Here is a 22,161-nt window from a genome sequence, read left to right as displayed (position 1 = left end):
CGCTCCCTTCCGTCCTCCCCCTCCCAACCCTACCTCCCTCCTCCTCCTCCTCCTCCTCCTCCTCCTCCCTCCTCCTCCTCCTCCTCCTCCCTAGCCCTCCTGAGTCAACGAAGTCAACGAGGAAGTGAAGCTCCTGCTCGTTCAGTTCGAAGCCCATATCCTTGAGGCCCTTCTTCAGCTCAGATGCCGTCAGGAACCCGTCCCCGTTGTCGTCAATGTGGTTGAAAATCCGCTGCAGCCGCTTGTTCCCTGCCGACAGCTTCTGCCGGATCTTCCGCACAAGCGCGTCCCTCTCCTTCTCCTCCTCCTCCGCCCTCTGCGATCTCTGCGACTTGGCCGGGTAGCTCGGGCTCGACCTCACCCTGTTGCTGTGGGAGGTGCGGGGGGCGGAGGGAGGAGGAGGGAGGTCGGGCTGGACGGCCTTGTGGTAGACGTTGTAAGGATGGTCGAAGTGGTCCAGAAATTCCTTGTAGTCTATCGTGCCATCCTTGTTCTTGTCCATGTACGCACGCAGAAGATATTTCTCTCGCTCCGAGAAGATCATGTTGTACCGCAGGCCCACAGACTGGAAGAATTGCTCCAGCGGAACGTTCCCCTTCCCCTGCCCCCGGTGTCATTCCGAGCCCCCTCCTCCTTCCCCTCCTCCCCTTCCCTCTCCTTCCATGCCGCTCCTCCCTCTTCTTCCTCCTCGTTCACAATCACCGCCTTCACTTCCTTTCATTTCCTCCCGTCTCCTACCTATGTTCCTTTCGCTTCCCACTGTCTGAACCAGATTCTCTCGCTTCTTCTCTCCCTCGTTGAACCCACTACTCTCCTGCTCCCCCTTTCCCTCCTGCTCCTCCCTTGCAAGCTCGACTGACCTCCGGGTCGAAGCTCCGAAAGGCCTCGCGGGTTCGCGATGTGTTGCGGTAGATTTTATCGTAGAGCCTGCCAGAGCGTGAGGGCAAAACTCTGGACGATCCCTGCCGCGGGGAGGAAGGGAAGACAAGAGAGAAGGGAGAGGAGCAGGAAGGAAGGCAGGACGCGGTAGGGAGGATAAGGAGGGAGTGGAGGGTGAAGGAAGGGAGGGCGAGGTACGGAGGAGAGAAGAGAAAGAAGCAGGTAAGCAGGGGTAAGAAAAGTCACGAAACACGGTGAGGGGAGACGAGAGGAGCAGCGTGAGCGGAGAAGAAGATGAAAGGAGGAGGAGAGAAGTGTAAAAGTACTTGTCTATCAAGATGTGCTGGTCGAATTTGTCTTTGAGCTCGTTGGCGATGCGATCTCGAATGTTGACGATGCTCTTCCTGCCTCGACTTCCCACACTCCCCTCGTTGCCGTCATCCCTGCTTCTCCAGCTCTGCGAGCCTGGAAGAGGGAGAGGAGAAGGTCGAGCTCGTCCTTGACTGCTTTGTCCTCTCGGTCCGACAGTATCTCCACCAGGAGTAGCGGCAGGGCTGCATGGGAGGAGGAGGTTTAGCAACAACTGAAGTAGAGCGTGCAACAGAACCTGTTCGGCTCAGAATGCGAAGTTCTGTTGGTCCTCCCTGTGGCGACTCTTGACGACGGTTTCCTAGCGAACGACGGCGCCATGGCGGCTGAGATAAGTCTATGTCAGGTAGAGATGTGTAGAGATGTCAATAATGTCTTCTGATTGTGAATGACCTCTGCTCGTCTTCACTCTTCACATTCACTTATATTCTTGGCCTTCCTTCACATCCTTCGTCATCGCATCCATCTCTTACCTCCCTCCCTCCCTCCCTCCCTCCCTCCCTCCCTCCCTCCCTCCTCGCCGAAACTGCGGCATTATCTTGACTCGACCGCGACCCAACGGCTCGCACCACCTCTACCCCCTATTTTCCTTGAAATGTACCCCACCCACAGGTTGACGTGGGCGGTCCTGGCGAGCAACACATTCTCCCAGTCAACTTGACGCGTTGGAAGACAGAGAGACAAGGAGGATGGGAAGAAGCAGCAGAGAGCAAGAGACGAGTAGCGGATGACCGCTCGTTCAAGGGAGAATGCGATGGGAATCAAACAAGCCGAAGTTGCGGCTAGCTCAGAGCCGCGTCACTTTGGTAACAGTGGAGTGCTTTGTAACAGGTACAGCGTCGTTACACCACTTCCATCACAGCGATCAATCACAGAGGTAGTGACAGTGATAGTGATAGTGATAGTGATACATCATATAAAAACCTTTCTTTCCGATTCTTGATAACTTAGACAACAAATCTTACCCCTCGCTAACCCAGTTCTTACGGTGCAGGCTGATTGAAGATTGCAACTTAGCCCAGGCCTTTCACGCCGGGCCGAGCCGCGGCGGCTCAGTCTGCTGAGTCAGCAGGCTGCCGCATGGCGGTGGCGGTCGTCAATCGCCGGTTGTAGCCCGGCGGAGATGATGCCATTTGCTTTGATGGCAAGTTCCTTTCTTCACTCACAGTTAAGTCAAGTTATCACCAGGATTATGGCAGGAGAGTCGAACAGTCTCTGTTTTCATTCTCCTCAATGTCGTTGACTGAACCAACCGTCAGTTAACCACCGTTTGTCCTCCTCTTCCGTTACACCCCCCAAGACCTCCACAACTTTGCTTCCTCCTCCTTACCGAAGGTACGTGAGTCCAGGACTCCGAGAGCCTCTCGCTCGGACTGGCCCTTCGCGCACCTGGAGGAGACGGTCAGCGGCGAGCAGCACGACGAGGGTGGGATACAAGCAGTGCCGATGTAGTCGAGCATCATTGGTATAGTTGTGAATCTAAGGCAGATGTCAGAACCCCTCATCCCTCTCCTCTCTCCTCTTCCTCTCCTCCACAATTTCCCTACTCCTTCCTTCTGTTCTTCTTCACTTCTCTCATTCTTCACTTCCTCCTTGTCCTCCTTGCTCTCATTCTCTCACATTGATCTTCGATGGCTCCTGCCCATCTCCAATGCCCTCCAGCACAGCCATCAAGTTCTTTAGACCACACAGGTACGATTCATCCCTGTACAGGTATCAATCAAAACGTTGCAGAAAGAGGGAGGGCGCAACCTGTGCTCGATGGTGCCCTCCAGCGGAAACACATGAGCGAAGTCAATCATACGAGCCTCTATCCTCGCATTCTCGTCAATCCGCGCATACAGCCCCTGATTCTGTCCCAGCCAACTGTCAGGTCGCCCTCTATGGCCCAACAGCACAAGGCTATCGTTACCTCCTTCTGAATGGACTCAGCATTCTTAGCCGAATCGAAGTTCGGATCTGCATCCGTATGCTGCCCTTGCGACACATTCTTGGAAGGGTCGATGCTTTCCACCACTTGCGCGTCCGATTCAATGTGATCCTCGTGGGCTGGTTCTTCCATTTCATCCACCCCAGCGTCCGACGGGTGTTCTTCCAGGCCCTCATAGATGAAGAGGATGGAACTAGCGTAGAATCTGACAAAGATATCAGCGATCAAGGCGGCGCCTAGCTCAGTTGACCTGTACTTGACAGATTCCATCATCCTAGCTATCGGTTTCAGTAATTCCAACATCCTGTGCGCTATTCGTCTTCTGATTCGCACTCCATTATTAAAGAAAACTGCACAAGAGAAAATAAGGAAGACAACTGGTTGCAGAGTAGAACTGGCCATACTTTGCATGCCTTCACTAAAATCTTGGAACGTTAAATTCTTTCCCCAATGTTTGTCAAGCATTCTATATTCGTGTGATTTGACCTGCACTTCGTCAGCCCAGCAAAATTCCGACAAGCACTTGCACCTGGTAGACTCGGAGCCCACAGATTCTAGCACCGATGCTTCCAGTTGTAGTGATCTTATCCTTTGCTTCACAAGAAAGTCGTTTCGATTCACTTCGGTCAGGTGCAGCAGTACACACTCCCATCTTGACGTCGAGAACGCAACTGACGAGCGAGTTAACGTCCCACCAGCTCAGTTACAATTCGGCTTACGGGCATCGGAAGCCCAATGTCAAGTCTTCGAGCAAGATCAAGGTCGCCGCGCTGCCGCCATCTCGTCCTTTTCGCAGTCCATGGCACTCAGGAGTGAAAGGATTCATGCTGTGAAGAGTCAGCGGAAAGGTCTGGGATCACCATCCATGGCTACCTTGAAGCTACTGTCTCGTAAAACCAGGCCTCGCGTGAGCTGCACGGCTTTGCCACGATGGTTTTGGAAAACCGTTTCAGCTCTCGCGCACCCCCTGCCTGGTGAGTATAAGGCTGGGTGCAGTCCATACCGATGCTGGAGAAAGGGAGTGAGAGATTTGTAGTCCAACAAGGGAGCCTCAACCTGGGCAGACGTTGCATGAACGCACGACCCATCTGAGGAGCACTGGGAATGCAGAAAGAGATATCGTCCGACCCCCTTCGTTCCTGCAGTGCACATGGCAAATGGGCTCCTGGCCCCGTATTTGTCCCTCTGCTAGTGTTTCCCTTCTTATCCCTTATCGGTTCCGCCGGTGCCACGTACAAGATCATAGACTGTTTTCGCTGGAATGGAAAGTTGGACAAGACATCCTCTGCTACGGGAAACGATCAACAAAAGCATCACAAATTTCTTTACATCCACCAACCTGTTTGCTCACAGTCAATGAGCTGCACCGCGGAAGAACCCAGTTCCTCATTCGCCTTGGACTCTCTTTCAGGCACCGCCATGCTCTGAGAGATATGCTGATCGTTTACATCCTGTGATTGAGACCAGTCCTTGATGGATTCCACCGCCCCTTCGACCTGAGGTTCTAACCCTCTCTCATTCTTGTTTGCAGAGTCACATTCTGTCTGCTGGAAGAGAGTGAGATTCTCAGACCTACAGTTCAGGTACCAACCTGTCTATCGATCATCGGAAGCATTAGTCCTCTTTTGAACCAGTGTCATTCGCTCCGAGAGGGATAGCCGACAAGTACGTGCTCCAAACAAGGAGCTTGACACACAAGAGAAACGAGCTGGAACAAACAGCATTAGGCCGATCAACACGATGTCCAGACAAAGCTCTCATAGCTTTGCATCGTATTCAACATATCTCATTCGAGACACTTGTTCTCCATTCCAACACCCATGCACATGCAAACAACCGATGAGGCCGAACAGGCACTGGGGGAGTGAGGAGGTGAAACAAGACAAATCGATCAATGTGTAAGAGAAATCAACTATATGTAATTTCCATATGATACAACAAGTCTAGCAAGCCTTTCTATTCAGAGTTTCATCGATCGGAATGGAATATGATCACCTAGCACACACCCATACACTGAGGACCTCCCACTCAGGGACTTGATTCTGCTCAAGTTTAGCTTTTACCATGGAGCGGTATTTGAAACCTTCTCTCAATCTACACAAGCTACATGCATATCACGGCTGCTCCCCTATCAGAAACTAAAGATTGCCAGGCCGTGAGCGTGAGTCGGGCAGGTGTTGGCGCAAAGTCAAGAACCTCCCCACATAACAATCAGAGGCATGTACGCTAATTCTTTTCCTGCCCTTCTGATTTCTGATCGAGTTTGTTGTTGTTGACTCCACAAATGAAGATAATCGTCTAAGATTGACCCTGACAACCATGCTCTCATGGTATTCCTACACTTAGTCCTGATGAAACTGCTGGAGTCACACAGACCGTACAAATTTTACCCTAGCTCTGATTCGTATCATTCACTACTTCTCCACTCAAGCTTTCTGCAAACGATGTTTATTCTTGCTGTTCGTCCATGTTCGCCTTCCTTTGATTCCTCTTCTGCTTGTATTGTCAACACTTCATCCACCATTCCCCACTGACTTCCAGCCCTGATTGTCCCCTTCTATGTCGTTCTACTCTTTACTATTCTCCTGATTCGTGAGCACATTCATAATCTTTCACTTCCTTCCTGAACTCTCCCTCCTTCCCCCTCTCTTTTCTTTTTCTACTTGCTGCCAAGTTCTTTGCCCTCCTTCAAATTTCGCTCTGCCGCCATAGCAAACCACAACCCCACCCTACGCAATGACCCTTCTCTATCAGCTTACCTTGCAGGCCTTGCCTCCCGTGGACAATATGACCCCTACCCCCTAGTCCAAACCCACACCACATATTTTATATCAAAATACCCCGTCATAGATAGAAAAAAATACAAACATATTTTGATGTACCCCACATTGATCGTACACTACCCCGGCTTACACGTTTGCAGTACCCTTCCACCCCTAAATCATCACCCCACCCCCTCCAAATTCCTACATACAGGGTCCTATTCCACTACAACCAATTTTAGCCTATCCGGTAGTAGGAAACTCACTATCAGCTCCCACCCCTGAATGATAAGTTAGATGGACCGGTTCGATTTCTCTTTGAAATACCGGTACTATTTCAGTCTAAGGGACGGGTACAGTACAAGCTCCTGTTCTGTACGTCCGTTGGACGACCCACCCCCTCCTCCACATTAATACACCCCTACTGTAGATAGCCGCTACCCACCCCCACGTTTGTACCACCCATATGTCTCCCCGATTCCTTCTTTTCATCCACCTGTTCCCGGATTCTTTCTACCCCTACCCCCTTGAGTTATCTCACTACCCACCTTCCCCTCAGTTCACAGTAAGCTTTATAACCCGGTACAAATAACCCCTTCACCGTCCCTACACCCGAAACACGCCCTGACCCGACCCTGAACACATACTACCGGGAGGGTTTCCCTTACCACCCCTCCCGTTAATTCTCCACCCCTATCACCCTCACAAACCTACCCCCTTTCAGGCATCCCAGGAGGTACTAGGAGATTGAACTTGTTCGTCGTACCCCCGGCGTTGCTCTACACCCACCCAATCCCATTCAGAGATGACCCCCACCCACTTTTCAGCATTCAAAGGACCCGTACTACTCATTTCAATCCGTAAAGCCACGGTGCGGCCGGCGGCGGCCGCGCCGGGCCCGGCGTCACTGCGCTGCGGCGCCGCGGCGCCGGGGAGTCAAGTTCGGGGCTGAGTCGGCCCCCTGGCACCGTACGGTACGGTCCGATCAGCGTGACCGTCACTCCGAGCCGCACTGAGAGCTGAGCCGTGCCACTCCGAGGCCCGCTGAGGCTCAGCGGCTGGCGGTACGGTCCGTGCGGCACTGGCAGCGGCACTGCGGCAGTCCGATCGGCACCGTTTGACTTGGTGACAGCCCTCTCCGCGGCTACCGTCTGGGCGAATCCTCCGACGGGCGGTGGCCGCCCGTGCCAGCCTGAGCCTGCGGCAGGCGGAGCCGGAGGCACCGACTGTCCGGGCGGACCACGCGGCCGGTCCGACCGTCTCGGGGCCGGGCCGCGCCCGGTCCCGGGCGCCCCAGGCGGCCGGGCCGGCCTGGGGCCGGCGGGCACTGCGAAATTTTGAACAGTTACAGACGGTTGCAAGTTAGTGTGACCATGGCAGCTCAACATCACACAGCACGACAGGAAGGGAGGAAGGGGAGAGCGAGGATGTATGAGGAACTCGAGGATGTATGAGGAACTCGAGGATTGAGAAGTAGGGAGAAACTGTGTTGGAGAGCGAAGAAGGATGGACAGAGGGAGGATTCAGCTAAGAATGTCAGATGATGATGATGATGATGATGATGATGATCATGATCATGATGATGATCATGATCATGATGATGATCATGATCATGATGATGATCATGATGATGATCATGATCATGATGATGATGATGATCATGATGATGATGATATCCAATAGGATATTCAGTAAGATATTCAATGCTCTAACCTGTCATCGCCCCCCTTCCCCTGACGCGTCACTTTCGATGAAACAGCAGCTGGCGTCCATGGGTCGGTGGAGATGCTCCTTCGTTGATCCGCTCAGCGACGCGTTCATCTTGACCGCCCTCACCGTCTTCTTCCTTGCTCCCCAGACATGCCTGGGCACAACCCCAGCACAACCCCAACAGGATGTCGAGCAGGGAACGGAGATCCCCAACGTCAAGTACACCGTCATCACGCACAACGTTGCAAGGCCCGCGCATCGATCGGACTATGTCAAGATGAAGGACAAGAATGGCAAAGAGTTCGACTGCGTGATGCCGAGCAAGACGACTGAGGAGCAGGATGCTCAGCATGTCGAGGAGCAGAAGAAGGTCAGAGCGCAGGATTAGCCTTGTCGCCTCTTCCTCACGCGTGTCGACAGCAAGCTGATATCAACGCCAAGAGCGAGCAGGAACTGCCGTCCCTTGACTCCCTCCTCGCGCCCCTCACTGGCCGATGCTTCCTCCGTCCGGACGGCTACTGGAACTTTGAGGTTGAGTCGAAGGCAACGGAGGGTACCTCTGATGCTCGTTGCAGCTCTGCCATGGGAAGAAGATCAGGCAGTTCCACGAGGAGGCGAGGTAGCGGCTGGCCGTGGATGCTCGGACTGGGTGTGACGTTGATGGCAGGAAGACGACGGTCGAGTACTCTCTTGGAGACTTCGATCGAGGTCAGGGGTGAACCAGCAACATCAGAACTCACCTGATTTTACAGCCGTTGTGCCCAAAGTTGTCAGCAAAGACACGGTGAGTAGCGAAAGGAGCGACGTGCGAGGGAGGGGGGGCAAGGAGACAGAGGATGTGGAGGGCTGGGAAAGAGACGGTCCGTGGTTGACCTGATTGGTCAGATGGATTCCTCTGTCGTAAAGCACTATTTCGAAGGAGGAACAAGATGCGATGAGACGAATGGTAGTCCTTCCCCCACCCCATCCCATTTCCCCGGTCTCATCTCAACCCTTCCCCTCGACTCCTTCTCTGTGTTGGTCGTAGCTCAGCCACTCACTCTCATCCCAGGACCACGACATGCCGTTGTGTTGTATCGATGCGTGGAAGGGAAGGAAAACCACATCGAATCAATGAAGGTCAGACCATGTTTTCCTCACTCTCAGATGGCTTCTCATCGACAACCCTTCTGTCCTTCTCCCCCTCCTCCCTTCTATCTCCCTTTCCAGGAGGATGCCACTTGCAGCTACACCATCGTCTTCGCAACCCCGCTGCTCTGGTCTGAATTTCCTGCACATGAGTCCAGCTGAAGGCATCTTGCAGCGATCATCCGTTGCTTGCTGGAGGCACCCATGCTGGTTCACATGTGAAGCCAAGAGTGAGATAGCAGCGGATACTGAGTCCAATGACAAGCCCGGCAGGTGTCGGACTACCTTGTTGGCCTTTCGGGGACTTGTTTCTATCGCGTTGAGGGCTGGTGGACTTACGAGTTCTGCTACCAAGTGAGGGAGGGAGGAGCAGAGGGGACGCGCAAACTTGACAGGAGCTTGTGATGATGGCAGAAGCACTTGAAGCAGTTTCACCAGGAGAATAGCGTCAACACAGCTGAGTTTATGCTGGGTAAGTTACCACAGAGAAGGAGGGGGATGTGGTGCTGGAGCTGGTGGTGCTGGTGGCGGCGGTGGTGCAGGAGGAGTTGAGCTGCTGGGCAGGATTATACCATGAGGAGTCGAAGATCGTCGACGACTCGGGGAAGTGAGTGCTGTTGCGACACACTAATGCATGCTCTTACTCGCTCTGTTCCGCAGTATCCACATCGATGACGCTTCAAAGGATTCCTCTGCCTTCTACTCCCAGGAACGCTGTTCTCGATGCTTCTGCCTGGCTCTTACGTCGACCCGCAGACCTACACGAAGGGCACTATCTGCGACGTGACAGGCGAACCTCGGCAGGTCGAAGTTCAGTTCAAGTGTGCCACAGACAGGTAAAGATGTCAACTTGTCATGGATGCTCACGACGATGTTGTTTTTGGTGTGTTCCTTGCTCTTGCTCTGGTTGATGATTATGTTTTCATGTTATTCCGTAGTGGAGGACGTGTTGTTGTTGATGATGAAGACGAGGATGAGGATGATGCAAGGATCGTGCTGTTCTTTACGGATGACAACTTTTGCAAACAGTCTCAACGTTGTCTCATCTATCAAGGAGAAGTCTACGTGCAAGTAAGCTCATCCAGCACACCTCGAGCCCTCTTGACAGGTCTCAGGTACGCTCTGGTGTTTTACACTCCCCTCATCTGCAACCATCCGGCTTTCCAGAGCAAGAAAGGCAAGTCGACTGACCTCCACCTCATCTGCCTGATCACTTCGCACAGACACCGTCCGCCAGATCGAGTGCTACCCCACCCAAAGTAAATGAAACCAGTGCCTCCCGTAATGTACAGTTCATTAGGAATACTCTAACAAGATATCTTGGCGCTTCCCCTTCCTCTTCCTTCCTAGTTTACAACCTGCCCTGCTCCGCTCTCCTCATCTCCTCCTTCCCTCCTACTCCGAGCTCGAAGAGCATGACGAGGAGGGCGAGGAGGGAAGCAGATGTGCTGTGCTCCACCGCACGCTCCTGTCCGAGCCATGTGGGGAGGAGAGCGAGTAGCGAAGGGACTCCTTGGGCGAATGCAGAGGCTCCCGGATGAGACAGTTCGCCTGCAAGGGGATGAGACGAGAGGACTCAGGATGGCAGTCGCTGTCACCTTCTTCCTCACAATCGTGCTTCCTTCGAGCACCAACATAGAGGGACTTTTCCTTGATCCATCCATCTTGCTTCTGTCTGCATGATGGTCAGTACACAATCAGATGCGGATGTTTTTCAGCAAGGCATACACCATTCCGTTTGCTACCTCATCAATTTTGCTTTCCCATCTCACAAACATCCTCAAACTCGCACTGGCCATTAAACCCACGTTTCGTTTCGTTTCGTTTCGTTTCTGTTTGAACCCCCTGCTGCTACTCTCTAATATCCCGAGCCCTCTGAAATCACGAATGATAATTGTAAGCGCCCTTTTGCTGCAACCATTCACATCAACATGCATCACTTATGTCTTCTCCTCCACTCTTGTGTCTCATCTCACTCTCCCGTCTAGTTCTTCTCTCCTCTCGCATCATCACCCTTCCTCTCTCTCTTTCTCATCTTCATTTTCTCTCTTCCTCTCTCTTCCTCTCTCTTCCTCTCTCATCCGCCTCTCATTGTTTTATATCTTCTCCTCATCCTGCTCTCGTGGCTGTCCTGGTACAGCGTCGCTCCCCATCTTTCTCCACGTACTGGTGGTCCATTACCTACCCCCCATTACCCCACTAAAAGAAGGGGTTCTGAAAACACCCCCTACCCTCTCAGAAAAAATTGGGGATGGGGGTCCATTGCAGTAAAGTCGCGAAAAGAGGACCCGTGCAATCCATGGGGGTGGGGTGATAATACTCATATGGAGGGGTACGTGAAAATAAGAGCCACAAGATCGAGGCTGTAAATCGAAACGTTTCAACCTTGAGGCTCATGTGACAGTCAAATCTGGAGCTCTTCATCTGCTTCCTCATGTTGTCCAGAGATTGAGCGGGGATGAGGGCTGTCAAGTGAGTCACTGAGGATGCCCGCCCCGGCAAGTCCGAGACGCCCGGCACCGGGGCCCGGGCCCGGGCCGGGGCGATCAATTGTCACGGCGATGTTTACTCAGATATTTATTACTCATCAAAGCTGCAGAGCGGGGATGAGGCCCTATAGATCCGTCCTGTCTCGTTCTGCAGAAACCCCCCACTCTTCCTCCTGCTCCTGCTTCTGCTCCTCCTCCAACCCCACCCTCCTCCCCTCCTCCCCTCCTCCCTATCCTCCTGCTCCTCCTCCTCCTCCTCCTCCAACCCCCCCATTCCCCCCTCCTCCTCGCCCCCCCCCCCCCTATCCTCCTGCTCCTACTTGTCCCTCCTCCTCACTCCCATCTGATCCACCTCCCCCTTCCTCCTCCTCCTCCTCCCCACTCCTCCTTGCCTCCCACCCCCCCTACCATCCCACTTTCTCTTCATCCACCACCACCACCACCACCACCACCACCACCACCAATTAAATCAAACAAGATTGTGGGTGCGGAAGTTGAAGAGAACAGCGTTGACGCTGTTGAACACGTACGTGTAAAACCAGCTGCTGATCCTCGTCACCCTGGGCCGCCTTTTCCATCCCTCAGTCCCTCACACTTCGTTTCATCTCAACGTCCTTCTCTCTTGCCTCTTCCTCTCACACCAATCTCATCCCAGTTTCTACATTGCTCTCCTTTCATCATCTCCGTCGTTCCATACGGGATCCTCTCCTGCCCCATCCCGCTCTCCTCTCCACGTCATGGTATCGGTACGCAAGGGCGCCTGTGGCGTTCCTTGCTTCTTGTTTCTGCTGACAATCATCAGCTCACGGACTGGACCTGCTCAGTTGCCCCGGCCAACCGTACGGAGGCTGTCCCTCACTCCATCTCTGAGAAGAAACCCGGCAATCCCGTTTGCTCGGTCGCTGATGCTCAGGGGAGGGAGCGAGGGTGAGTCCAGCATCATGCATGAGGGGTCCGCCACGTTCGACGTGCGGAATGGAACCGTGTTCTACAACAATGTGATGATAGTCAACAGGGACCTCTCGGTCCTCGTCATGAAATATTTTGTCAGCACTTGCCTGGAGGAACGCCGCGCAAGTTGGAGGAGACGATGCCTGAGAGAATACCTGAACTCCGAACTGTCGGACAACTCAACCAAGGTCGAGTCAACTGAGAACGCAACGGCAGGAAACTCGAACATGCCGATGGAAGTGGAGCAGGGGGAGAACCAAACATCAGCCAACGAAGTTGTGGAAGCAGCTCAGAACCAGTCGGTAAGCAAGATGGAAGTCGAAGTTCCCGATGAAGTCTTGGAGGAGCACGGGTACAACTTGTCCAACTTCTCACGGGAGATGGTGGTCTTAGACGCGATGTCGGCCTCAGGTCTCAGGGCCATCCGATACTCCAAGGAGGTCTCGAACGTCACTCGGATCGTCGCCAGTGATCGGGACGAGGGTGCCGTCAGCTCCATCGAAGAGAACTTGAACCTCTCGAACGTGGACGCAAACCTCGTCCAGGTAGTCCACAGGGATGCTCTGGAAGTGATGTTCGCTGCCGTCCTCGAGGGAAACTTCTTTCAGGCCATCGACCTCGACCCCTTCGGATCGCCATCAGCGCTCCTTGGGGCAGCTGTGCATGCCATGGCGAATGGAGGTATGCTCTGTGTGACCTGTACGGACATGAGAGTCTTGTGCGGCATGCAGCCTGAAGCGGCCTACATGCGGTACAGCGCGATGCCCCTCCGCACCCCTTACAGCAAGGAGATGGCCATTCGTATCCTCATCAACACAATTCAGACCCTCGCAACCTCGTTAGGGAAGGTGGCAGAGCCTGTCCTGTCAGTCTCAATCGACTTCTACATCCGCGTCTTCGTACGCCTGCGGCTCAACCGCCATGCTGCTCAGCGCACCTGCACCAACACAGCCTTCGTCTATCACTGCAGGGGATGTGAGAGCTACAGTCTCCAGCCGATGGCTGAGGTTTCCAGCTCAAAAGGCATCTCCTGTGCCACCGGCCCGCCCGCCGCCGCGTTGCAGAGGGGAGCGAGTCGATGCTGTGGGGTTGGCCCGTTCGTTGTCGGCGGCCCGGTGTGGACTGGGCCCATCCAGAATGCGACGGCCATAGCAGAGGTGATGGGAGATGTCGAGATATGCGCTGAAGTGCAACAGTTCTGACTGTCTGATGCTGATGCCCTGTAGATTGCGGGCATACTTGAGCGAGATATGCGTCACTTGGCGTCATACAGCAGATTGGACGGGCTCCTGACCCTCCTGAAGGCTGAGCTTGACGTGCCCTTCTTCATGATACTGTCGTCCATGACCAAGGCATGCTATGCATGAGGCACTGCCGCAGGCTGCTGAAGTGTTGACGTCATCAGGTGGTGCGATGTAGCGCTCCCAAGATAACTGGTCTGCGCGCACTGGTCAAGATGGCAGGTTACAACGTCTCGTCGTCCCACATAGATCCCTTGGCGATCAAGACCGATGCTCCTCTGGCACTGCTGTGGGACTTGATCCGAGCCTGGATCAAGCAGAAACAAATCGTCTACTCCCGGCTTACTCAGGCACTTCGGATGGCCAATCGTCACTATTGCTGATGACATCACAGGCGGGGACGAACATTGTGAACAGCGAGATGCTGATGATAGACAAGACTCGTCTCAACACAACCTCATGGTCTGTAGCAGCGAGTGCTCAACCCTACTATCCTGCCTTTTCATGCCTTGCCTTGCTCGCAGCCGGAACCTGAACTTCAATCTGCACGAGGGCATCCTCGTTGCCGACGATGACGTTGCGGAGGTCAACGCAACGAACCGGACGAGCACAAGGAGCGTGAGGAGGTAAGTGGAGCGTCCCCTGCCCCTCTTTGCTGACCTCGCTCGCTTCCTCCCAGACCATCTCCCCTGTACCCCAAGAACCCTGAGAAGAACTGGGGGCCCAAGAGAAGCGTCGGGTACCGAGGACCCGCCGGCAAGAGGTAAGAGCATGTTACATCTGCCGAAAGCTGCGGCTGAGCCCATGCGCACGCAGGCTACGAACGTCAGCTTCGGAGATCAAGAAGGAGATCCTGCCGTCAGGGATGGGGCTGCCAGAGGAGTCGCTGGTTGCCAAGTCCTGGGATGACGTGGCTGTGGAGAAGGAGAACGACCAAGACGTGGAGGTCGAGAGGGGCCTCGAACGAACCTCGTACATGCTGCGACGCCTGAAAGAGGAGGAGGAACAAGAGTAACAGCCGATGTATCACGGACGACTGAGGGACGGGACAAGCTTCTTCTCTTGCGCGGCTTAACGATGGCGTGTTTTGCCATTACAGTACATGGCCGGGAGAAGGAACACAGTCTCGTGCTAGTCTTGTGCCAAACACCCTCACCCGCAGTACCTGCTAGACTGCTCCTAATTAGTGCGTGACCTATACGATCGCATCTCTGCAACCTTTTCTCGCAGAGCATTACATGCGTTCACATCAAATGTCTTGCAGAGAAAAGTCTTTCTGTTGCGTTTCGTAGCTTCTTTTATTATACAAACAATATTCTACATTCGTCCAATCCACCTGACTGCACCCCATAAACTTCAAACAATTGCACTATACCTTGCATGCCTCTGTTCCTGGCATCTTCTTGCTATCTCTTTTCTATGCCCATGGGCTGAACCTTGGCTCTAGCTGCGAGTACGTTATGAAGCAGCTGGTCACCGAGCGGTCCCGTTGTCTGCTTGGCAGCACCGCATGGAGAGATTCGGCGAGGTTTCGAGGGGCGAGCATTCATCCATGGCGAGACTTGGACGATCCTGATGGTCAAGGCGGGGGGGGAGGGAGGAGCAGCGTAAGGATTCGCCGAGGACATGGAGGGTGCGGGGAGGGTGCGGGGAGGGTGCGGGGAGGATGCGGTAGCTGTGCAGACAAGGTTTCAATAAATCTCAGGAGATCTCCTCCAAGAGGATCTTTACTACCCCTTGTCCACCCCTCCTCTCATCTGGATTTGTCAGGGTACTACTGGGTGGGGGTGACTCGCCGGACTACCCCACCTCATACAAACTTCTTCGGGCTGATGTAGAGGGGGTGGGGTGGATAGGGCCTCGGTCTCGACTTCCGAATAAGCAGCTAGGCTGACGGTCAGCCCCCTGTGCAGGGGTCACGGCCGCAATGCGTCCCTTTCGGTACGGCTAGCCAAATGAGGTGATTTCGAGAGTTTAGCCTGTCACGTGGGCTGATTTGACTGCACGCATCACGGAGGGCTGTGACCGTCATCAGTCGCTTCTGTAAGCCGGGGCTCGCAGTGAGTCAGCCGCACGAGCTGCTGACGGCGGCGTCAGCTGACCGTCCGTGACTTCCGGGGGGCGTGACTCTGTTCAAGTTGGGTCGCCGTAGGTTGCTCACGGTGAGTCAGTACTGTCGGCGAAATACAGTTGCCGACCCTTTACTCAAAGTTAAGTTACAGTAATGTAGTCTTTACTCAAAGTTAAGTTAAAAATCAGTACGAGCGAGAACCAAACCCAATCCTGCCGCAGTGCCGACTGCTGTCCCCCAAACTTAACTGATACCTTCCGAGTTCACTTAACGGCGCTCAGGACAAGCTGAGCCTCCCGCACGGCCATGCCAGCGATGTCGCGCCGACCGTACGGTGGCCGCCGCCCGGCCCGGAACGACTCGATGATGAGACGCATACCGAGATGCACCCGCGATGATGGCAGCGTACTCAGTAGGACAGGGAGGCCTTGAGCTGACCGTAAGGAAGATCCTTTGCAAGTCGGATGTAATGAGTAGTGGCATCGGCAGCCTGGGCCGCCGGAGTCCCGCCGGGCCGGGGCGACTCGGCCGCGAGTATTCATGATTCCAGTGAGTCACAGGAAATAAGGAATAAGGGGCTGAATCATGAATACTCGGCGCCGAGTCCATGAATCGCTCACCTTCAATGGGAAATAAGGAATAAGGGGCAGGAAAATGATTCCAGTGAGTCACATTTGCCTTCGGAACGCAACGGTTGGCAAAACTGAGAGGAATGCGTATCTTACTACTTGAAGCTTTTCTCATACTATCAGCGGCCATGATCATTCAGGATACCGGTGGTAGTGTACCCGTCACTAGTAGGGTGTGCACTCAGCGGCTGGCGTGTCCGAGCGCCACTGGCCGCCCAGCCTGCCACCGGCCGCCGCGGGCCGCCGAGTCCGGGCCCGTGACGGTTCCGCTGCCGCGCTCAGCCCGGTGTCCGAGCCAGTGTCACGGAAGTTGTCATTTGCCTTGCTCGGAAAGTCTCCGAGTCACCCGGCCGCGGGCAGCCCGGCTGACGGACCTTCTTCAGTCTCGGCCCTTGAAAGTTTGACTCGCCGACGCCGGTGAGGACCTTTACTCAAAGTGAGCCTGAGTACCCGTTGAGTGATCCGAGGTTGAATTTTGGTCCACTGTCTTCCCGGAGTCCTGCGGCCGGGGCCCTGTCCGATCAAGGATTAGTTAACTTGATTCCGATCAAGTTTAGTACCTGTTAAAATTTTAAAGTTCCGAGTGACACCACCGGTTACATCTAGCGCAATGTTGCGTCTCACCGTGGGGTGGGTCACCATGATGATGTGACAGTGAATGAAGCGGGGGATGTGAGTACCCCCTTCTTTGACCTCAATTCAGGGGGTACCTTGGTTGACCGTTACCGCTGCTGCGCCCCCTACTTGAAGCCCCGGCGCCGGCGGGGTGGGGGGTGGGGTGGGGGGTTGGGGGTGGGGTAGGGTACCAGTGACGTCCGAGGCTAGCCCCCGATTCCGCCGGTGAACACGGCCAGTGGGTACACCTTCCCACCCCCCACCCCCCACCCGGCCCCCATTCGGAGCCTTGAGCACCCACGGGGATTCGTCAAATTCACAGGTGTTAACTTGGATTTGAGTGGGTAGGGGTACTCAAGGTGTGGTGGAGCTTCGACAAAGACACTGATGTACTTGGGGTGGGGTGGGGTAGGCACCGGGGGAAAATGCCATGATGAGTCATGAGGTAGGATGACTGAGCGTCTGAGTGTCTGGTGGGGTCACAGTAGTGGGGTAGTTAAGAGTCGTGTGAATGATGGGGGTAGTGAACGGTAATTCCGATGGTAGTCAGTTCCTTTAGAGGTGCACTTGTGGGTAGGGGTACGAAAAGTGACCGGTAGGGTGGTCGATCGGGAGGAACCGAGTCGGAGTTGTCAAGCATGACGAGGCGCGTTGAGCGAAGAAAAGCGCGGAGAATGAATGGAGGGAGGAGTGAGGAGGGAGTTGTACTGAGGAGAGCCAGGAGAGATCGGTGGAGGAAAGAGGGATGAAGTATATTCAGGGACTCACTGATACACAGAGTGGAACTTCATTTAGAAATGTGGAGTAGGAATATTGACATGCTTTTGCTTCCTCAGAGCGTAGCGATGGGTTACAGGGTCTATGTCACTGTTCACTCAGCAGCAAATCTGCCAAAGGTACTTTCGCCTGTCTTGCTTTCAATGATCCTTACTTGGTTCGCAACAAGGTGGATACCTTCGGCTCGGCAGACCCTTACGTCTCCATGACGCTTGTCGACACAGACCCTACGAATTTGTGTCATGGCAACTGTTCGAACACGTCCGTATAATCTCCTGCCGTTTCGTTGAATTCACTTCTTGACTTGCAGGCAAGACTTGCCGACGGTTATCGCTCAGCACAAGACTCAAATAGTCAAGAACAACTTGCATCCAGTGAGTTTTGTTGTTAGTTGGACAGAGCTGAACTCTTTGTGCCAGATGTTTGAGGAATCATTTATTTTCGAGCACTCCATCATCCCCGACCGAAACATGTGAGTTCTGAGTTACTTGATTGTCTTTCTGACTGTTAACTTTGTCTTCTCCAGCGTGCACGATCTCAATCAACAGGATGTCTACCTGCTCGTTTCCGTGACCGACTGGAACAGGATTCACGAAGATGAATTCCTCGGCAAGATTGCGGTGTTTGCCCTTCCCCGTTCCGTTCTGCCTTCACTCATTCACTCGCAGGTTAAGCTCCGACCTGGCATGCAGTACGAGCGTGGCTCGTTCGTCCTCCACGACTTGCAAGGCCAACCTCTGAAGGCCAACCCCCAGCCAACCATCACGCTGACGATCTCGTACCCTCAAATCATGCCGTCGGTCGCACCTGCTCTTCCGCAGAGCATCACGCCAACGAGAGGTTCAGACAAGCCTCCCTTCGCTTCTCACGCTGGCTGACACCTTGTGGCAGTTGCTGAGAGCCCCAAGAATGTGGAACAACCAGCGCCTGTCAGCTTGCCCCTGCCAGTTCCAGAGAGCGTCCCGGCTCCAGCCCCGGTTCAAGCTCCTGTGACAGTCCCAGATCCACAACCAGCGCCAGTCTCTTCACCACCTCCGTCTGTCATGAAAGCCTTCAATTCGGCCTCCTTGCCCGTCCCGAAGCATGCTCCCTTGCCTGTTCCACAGAAAGAATCCACACCGCCTCCAGCTCCAGCCCCAGAGCCAGAGCCAGAGCCTGTGCGTGTCCCAGAGCCTGCTCCCGCTCCTGCTCCAGTGAAGCCTGCCGAAACGGCTGTCAAGGCTCCGAGACCAATCAAGCTTGGCGCCGCGCTTCCTCCTGTATCGCCTGCGCCTAAGGAGGAGAAGAAGGTACAGACCTTGCGGCCTGTCATAGCAAACTTGCTGACAGCGATCAGGTTGAAGTCGTCCATACCAAGTCGGAAAATCTCGACGCGTACAGGATCTTCCTGACAAACATGGGTCAAGTTCGCAACCCGTCATCGTAAGACCATGTTGTCTGTTGCAGCTCTGCTAGTCTGACGCTTGCTGCAGGTACTTGCGTCGAACCAGTGCCACCGAGAGCTTCCAGAGGGTCAGAAGCCAGAGCTGGGTGTATGCACAAAACCGCCCAGCCCCTGCCTTGCCGGTGGGTCGCTCTTGTGCTTGTGTAAAGGCCCTTACGCCTCCTCCAGTATCCTGCTGCTGCTGAGTACGTCAAGCCCGCTCCTATCACTACCAGTGTCCGCGAGGTTGTGCAAACGACGCCCACAGTCGCACAGATCCCTCAAGAGATCTATCAGCCCCAACAGGAGCTGATCTTTCTGAACCAGCAGTACTACCAGCCCAGGCAAGAGTACGTGAACCAGCAGTACTACTTCCAGCCCCAGCAGGAGGTCGTGCAGTACAGGCAAGAGTACTTCCAGCCCCAGCAGGAGGTCGTGCAGTACAGGCAAGAGTACTTCCAACCCCAGCAAGAGGTCGTGCAGTACAGGCAAGAGTACTTCCAACCCCAGCAGGAGGTCGTGCAGTACAGGCAAGAGTACTTCCAGCCCCAGCAGGAGGTCGTGCAGCCAGCCAAAGAAATGCAATATTTCTTCCCTGTGGAATCTCAGACGTTCAAGACAGCAGACTTTTCTTTCCAGCAGCCTGAGATCCGCTATGACGTCACTCCTGCGCTCTGGTCAGCTCCTGCTCAGTTTCTCCCCTCCAACCTGGCGCCCCAGCAGCTGTACTACCAGGCTCCTCAGCACTTCGCCGCTCCCATCACGGTGAACTAGTCGCCGCTTCTCGGGCTGCTGAGGCTGCATAGTCCTCCTACAAGTTCATCTCTTCGCGCTCCTCGTGACTGAACAAGTCAAACGATTAGACGTAGGTGGACGAACTTTGCGTTGCGTTGAAGTAAAGACCGACCGTGACTGCCAGCTGGCACGAACTGATAGGACTCAGTGACTGGTGACCAGCCTGCCACCGAGTCCGGGCCCGGGCCTAGACTAGCCTTGAATCTAAATCTAGGACAGGAATTAGGAAGTGCTCTAGATTCTAGGTAGTGTTTGCTCTAGATCTGGTGCGTGTAGGATCAAGTTGCGACTCTTCCGACTGATCAAATTTTTGCCAGACTACCCCTCATATTCACACATGATCTGTGGGTCTCAGTGGGTAGGGGTACCCGCTGATGCGTCTGGAAATGGCAGGTGGAGAGGGTGGAGCAGAAGGAGGGGAGGAGAGAGGGGGAGGGATATGCGGAGTAGAGATGGAGGGAGGATGAGACAGGAGAAAGAAGAGGGAATGTGAGAGGATGGGAAGAAGAGGAAGAGGGAGGACAAGACAGGAAGCAGGGAGGAGGAGGGGGGGGAAGAGTAGGAGTAGTAGGAGGAGGAGGTGTAGGAGGAGGGAGGTGAGGGGTAATCACGTTTCGAACTTGCAGGGGATGATGCGGAAGATGCTAAGAAACCGACCTCGTTCCTACGGGGAGGATTTGGTCAAGTGGTTGTGATAGGTGCCGTTGCATTCTCTTGCCCTGGCTTCTTCAATGCTCTTCAGGTATTGGAACAGAAGGCAATGAAGGTGGTGGTGGAGGAAGAGGATGTTAAGGATGGGGTGGCAGTGGTGAAGCAGCAGCGGTGAAGCAGGAGGAGGAGGAGGAGGAGGAGGAGGAGGTAGTGGTGGTGGTGGAGGAGGAGATGATGTACAGAGGGGTTGGGACAGGCCGCGACCTTCACGGCATCGACTGATCAAAGTGCCATCAGGGTCTTGGAGGTGCAGGAAGCTCGGAGGCATCGGCTAATGACGCTGCAAACGTAAACCTCGTCTTCCTCCTCCTCCTCCTCCTCCTCCTCCTTGCTTCAAACTTCATTACCCTTTACCCTGCCTTCCTGCCTGCTTGCCTGCCAGTCGCTGTCTCTGTGTCTTCTTTTCATCCTTCTGCTGAGCTTGAAGCAGGTTGCCTTGTACTTCTGCTTTGCGGTGAAGAGCAGGAGGAGCGGAGGAGAGGAGTCAGAGGAGTCAGAGGAGTCAGAGGAGTCAGAGGAGTGAGAGGACGTGCAGGTTTCAGGCATGCTAGGAGGTGCTCTCTTCAACGCCATCGGGCCGAGGTGAGCACAGACTTCACCAATTTTTCCTGCTCCTGCTCCTGCTGCTCCTGCTGCTCCTGCTGCTCCTGCTGCTCCTGCTCCTGCTCCTGCTCCTGCTCCTGCTCCTGCTCCTGCTCCTGCTCCTGCTCCTGCTCCTGCTCCTGCTCCTGCTCCTCCCCGTTGTAGTGCCCTCTTGTCCTGCTCGTGCTCCCGTTTCGTCTTGTCAGAATTTGCCTCTTGCTTGTCGTTCTTGCTTTTCCTTCTCTTAGAGGATTGCAGGCTGTTGGTGGGCCTGGGAGGAACGACATATGCGGGTTATGCGATGGCAGCTTACCTTGCAGGTACGGTGACGATGACGATGATGATGATGATGATGATGACGACGACGATGATGATGACGATGATGATGATGATGATGATGCTGATGCTGATGACGATGACGATGACGATGATGATGATGATGATGATGAGCAAGCAATTTCATTCACGGAACGTCAAAGCTCCCTTATAACGCTTAGGCAGGACACTCACCGGGATACAGCTTGCTCTACATCCTTGCAGGCAAGTCGGATTAGTTTCAGTGGGAATAGTAGAAGTGGTAGTTTCAGTGGGAATAGTAGAAGTGGTAGTTTCAGTGGGAATAGTAGAAGTGGTAGTTTCAGTGGGAATAGTAGAAGAGGTAGTTTCAGTGGGAATAGTAGGAGTAGGAGTAGGAGTAGAGTAGGTGTAGTAGGTGTAGTAGGAGTACAAGGAGGAGGAGGAGGAAGGAGGGCGAGGAGCTTGGCTTATCAGACGGAGCAGGAGGACTGCTTGGGATCGGAGCAGGATGCTTCTGGACGGCACAAGGAGCCATCATGATGGCATACGCTCCCGCTCACAAGGTGAGAAGAGGAGAAGGAAGGGGAGGAGGGAGAGAAAGGAGGGGAGCAGAGACAATCCAAGGGTAGGAAGAGGTTGAGGACAGTGGGTCAGACTCCGGGGATGAAGGAAGGAAGAGGAGGGAGGGAGGGAGGGAGGGATGGTGGAGGAGGTACGGGGTCCACTTGTCAAGTGGCTGTTGACGCAGAGAGGATGGTACATCAGCGTGTTCTGGATGCTTTTCAACCTGGGAGGATGCATG

General features: G+C 54.3%; 5 protein-coding genes across 5 annotated transcripts in view; 3 read left to right on the top strand and 2 right to left on the bottom strand.

The window, feature by feature from the left end:
- GUITHDRAFT_148827 (hypothetical protein) overlaps nt 1–1,569 on the bottom strand; it is a gene marked incomplete at both ends in the record, with an annotated part of 2,586 nt that extends 1,017 nt beyond the window's left edge. The window contains 4 exons of the mRNA XM_005819053.1: nt 34–601; nt 861–927; nt 1,206–1,433; nt 1,487–1,569. Of these exons, the coding sequence (XP_005819110.1) occupies nt 34–601; nt 861–927; nt 1,206–1,433; nt 1,487–1,569 (946 nt within the window). The remainder of the gene's footprint in view (nt 1–33; nt 602–860; nt 928–1,205; nt 1,434–1,486) is intronic.
- Nucleotides 1,570–2,166: 597 nt separating this feature from the next.
- GUITHDRAFT_166761 (hypothetical protein) lies at nt 2,167–4,599 on the bottom strand (the record flags this gene model as incomplete). Its single annotated transcript, XM_005819052.1, has 12 exons — nt 2,167–2,491; nt 2,579–2,637; nt 2,684–2,727; nt 2,869–2,953; nt 3,001–3,101; nt 3,161–3,383; nt 3,429–3,482; nt 3,708–3,772; nt 3,898–3,964; nt 4,052–4,186; nt 4,235–4,466; nt 4,518–4,599. 12 exons carry the CDS (start codon nt 4,597–4,599, stop codon nt 2,439–2,441), a joined length of 1,200 nt encoding a protein of 399 aa, XP_005819109.1. The 3' UTR covers nt 2,167–2,438.
- Nucleotides 4,600–7,711: 3,112 nt separating this feature from the next.
- Nucleotides 7,712–10,041, top strand: GUITHDRAFT_148825 (hypothetical protein; the record flags this gene model as incomplete). The annotated part of the gene is made up of 14 exons (XM_005819051.1): nt 7,712–8,020; nt 8,071–8,181; nt 8,226–8,269; nt 8,318–8,358; nt 8,403–8,434; nt 8,536–8,596; nt 8,702–8,769; nt 8,860–8,909; nt 8,954–9,008; nt 9,052–9,132; nt 9,193–9,250; nt 9,488–9,614; nt 9,808–9,849; nt 9,894–10,041. The coding sequence occupies 14 exons, from the start codon at nt 7,712–7,714 to the stop codon at nt 10,039–10,041; spliced, it is 1,227 nt and encodes a 408-aa protein (XP_005819108.1).
- Nucleotides 10,042–12,616: 2,575 nt separating this feature from the next.
- On the top strand, nt 12,617–14,474 carry GUITHDRAFT_159001 (hypothetical protein; the record flags this gene model as incomplete). Its single annotated transcript, XM_005819050.1, has 6 exons — nt 12,617–13,375; nt 13,445–13,570; nt 13,624–13,788; nt 14,012–14,085; nt 14,139–14,222; nt 14,276–14,474. 6 exons carry the CDS (start codon nt 12,617–12,619, stop codon nt 14,472–14,474), a joined length of 1,407 nt encoding a protein of 468 aa, XP_005819107.1.
- Nucleotides 14,475–17,571: 3,097 nt separating this feature from the next.
- GUITHDRAFT_148823 (hypothetical protein) lies at nt 17,572–21,922 on the top strand (the record flags this gene model as incomplete). Its single annotated transcript, XM_005819049.1, has 17 exons — nt 17,572–17,670; nt 17,721–17,812; nt 17,862–17,925; nt 17,971–18,023; nt 18,078–18,171; nt 18,220–18,391; nt 18,443–18,840; nt 18,888–18,973; nt 19,024–19,117; nt 19,164–19,739; nt 19,932–20,014; nt 20,046–20,127; nt 20,512–20,577; nt 20,911–20,934; nt 21,016–21,062; nt 21,321–21,382; nt 21,843–21,922. Coding segments are annotated over 17 exons (2,172 nt in total), but the record flags the coding sequence as incomplete, so codon positions are not given.
- Between the last annotated feature and the right edge of the window lie 239 nt (nt 21,923–22,161).

This window comes from Guillardia theta (genome assembly GCF_000315625.1).
Source record: "Guillardia theta CCMP2712 unplaced genomic scaffold GUITHscaffold_247, whole genome shotgun sequence".
NCBI classification, from domain to species: Eukaryota; class Cryptophyceae; order Pyrenomonadales; family Geminigeraceae; genus Guillardia; species Guillardia theta.
This window is presented reverse-complemented; position numbering and strand designations above follow the sequence as displayed.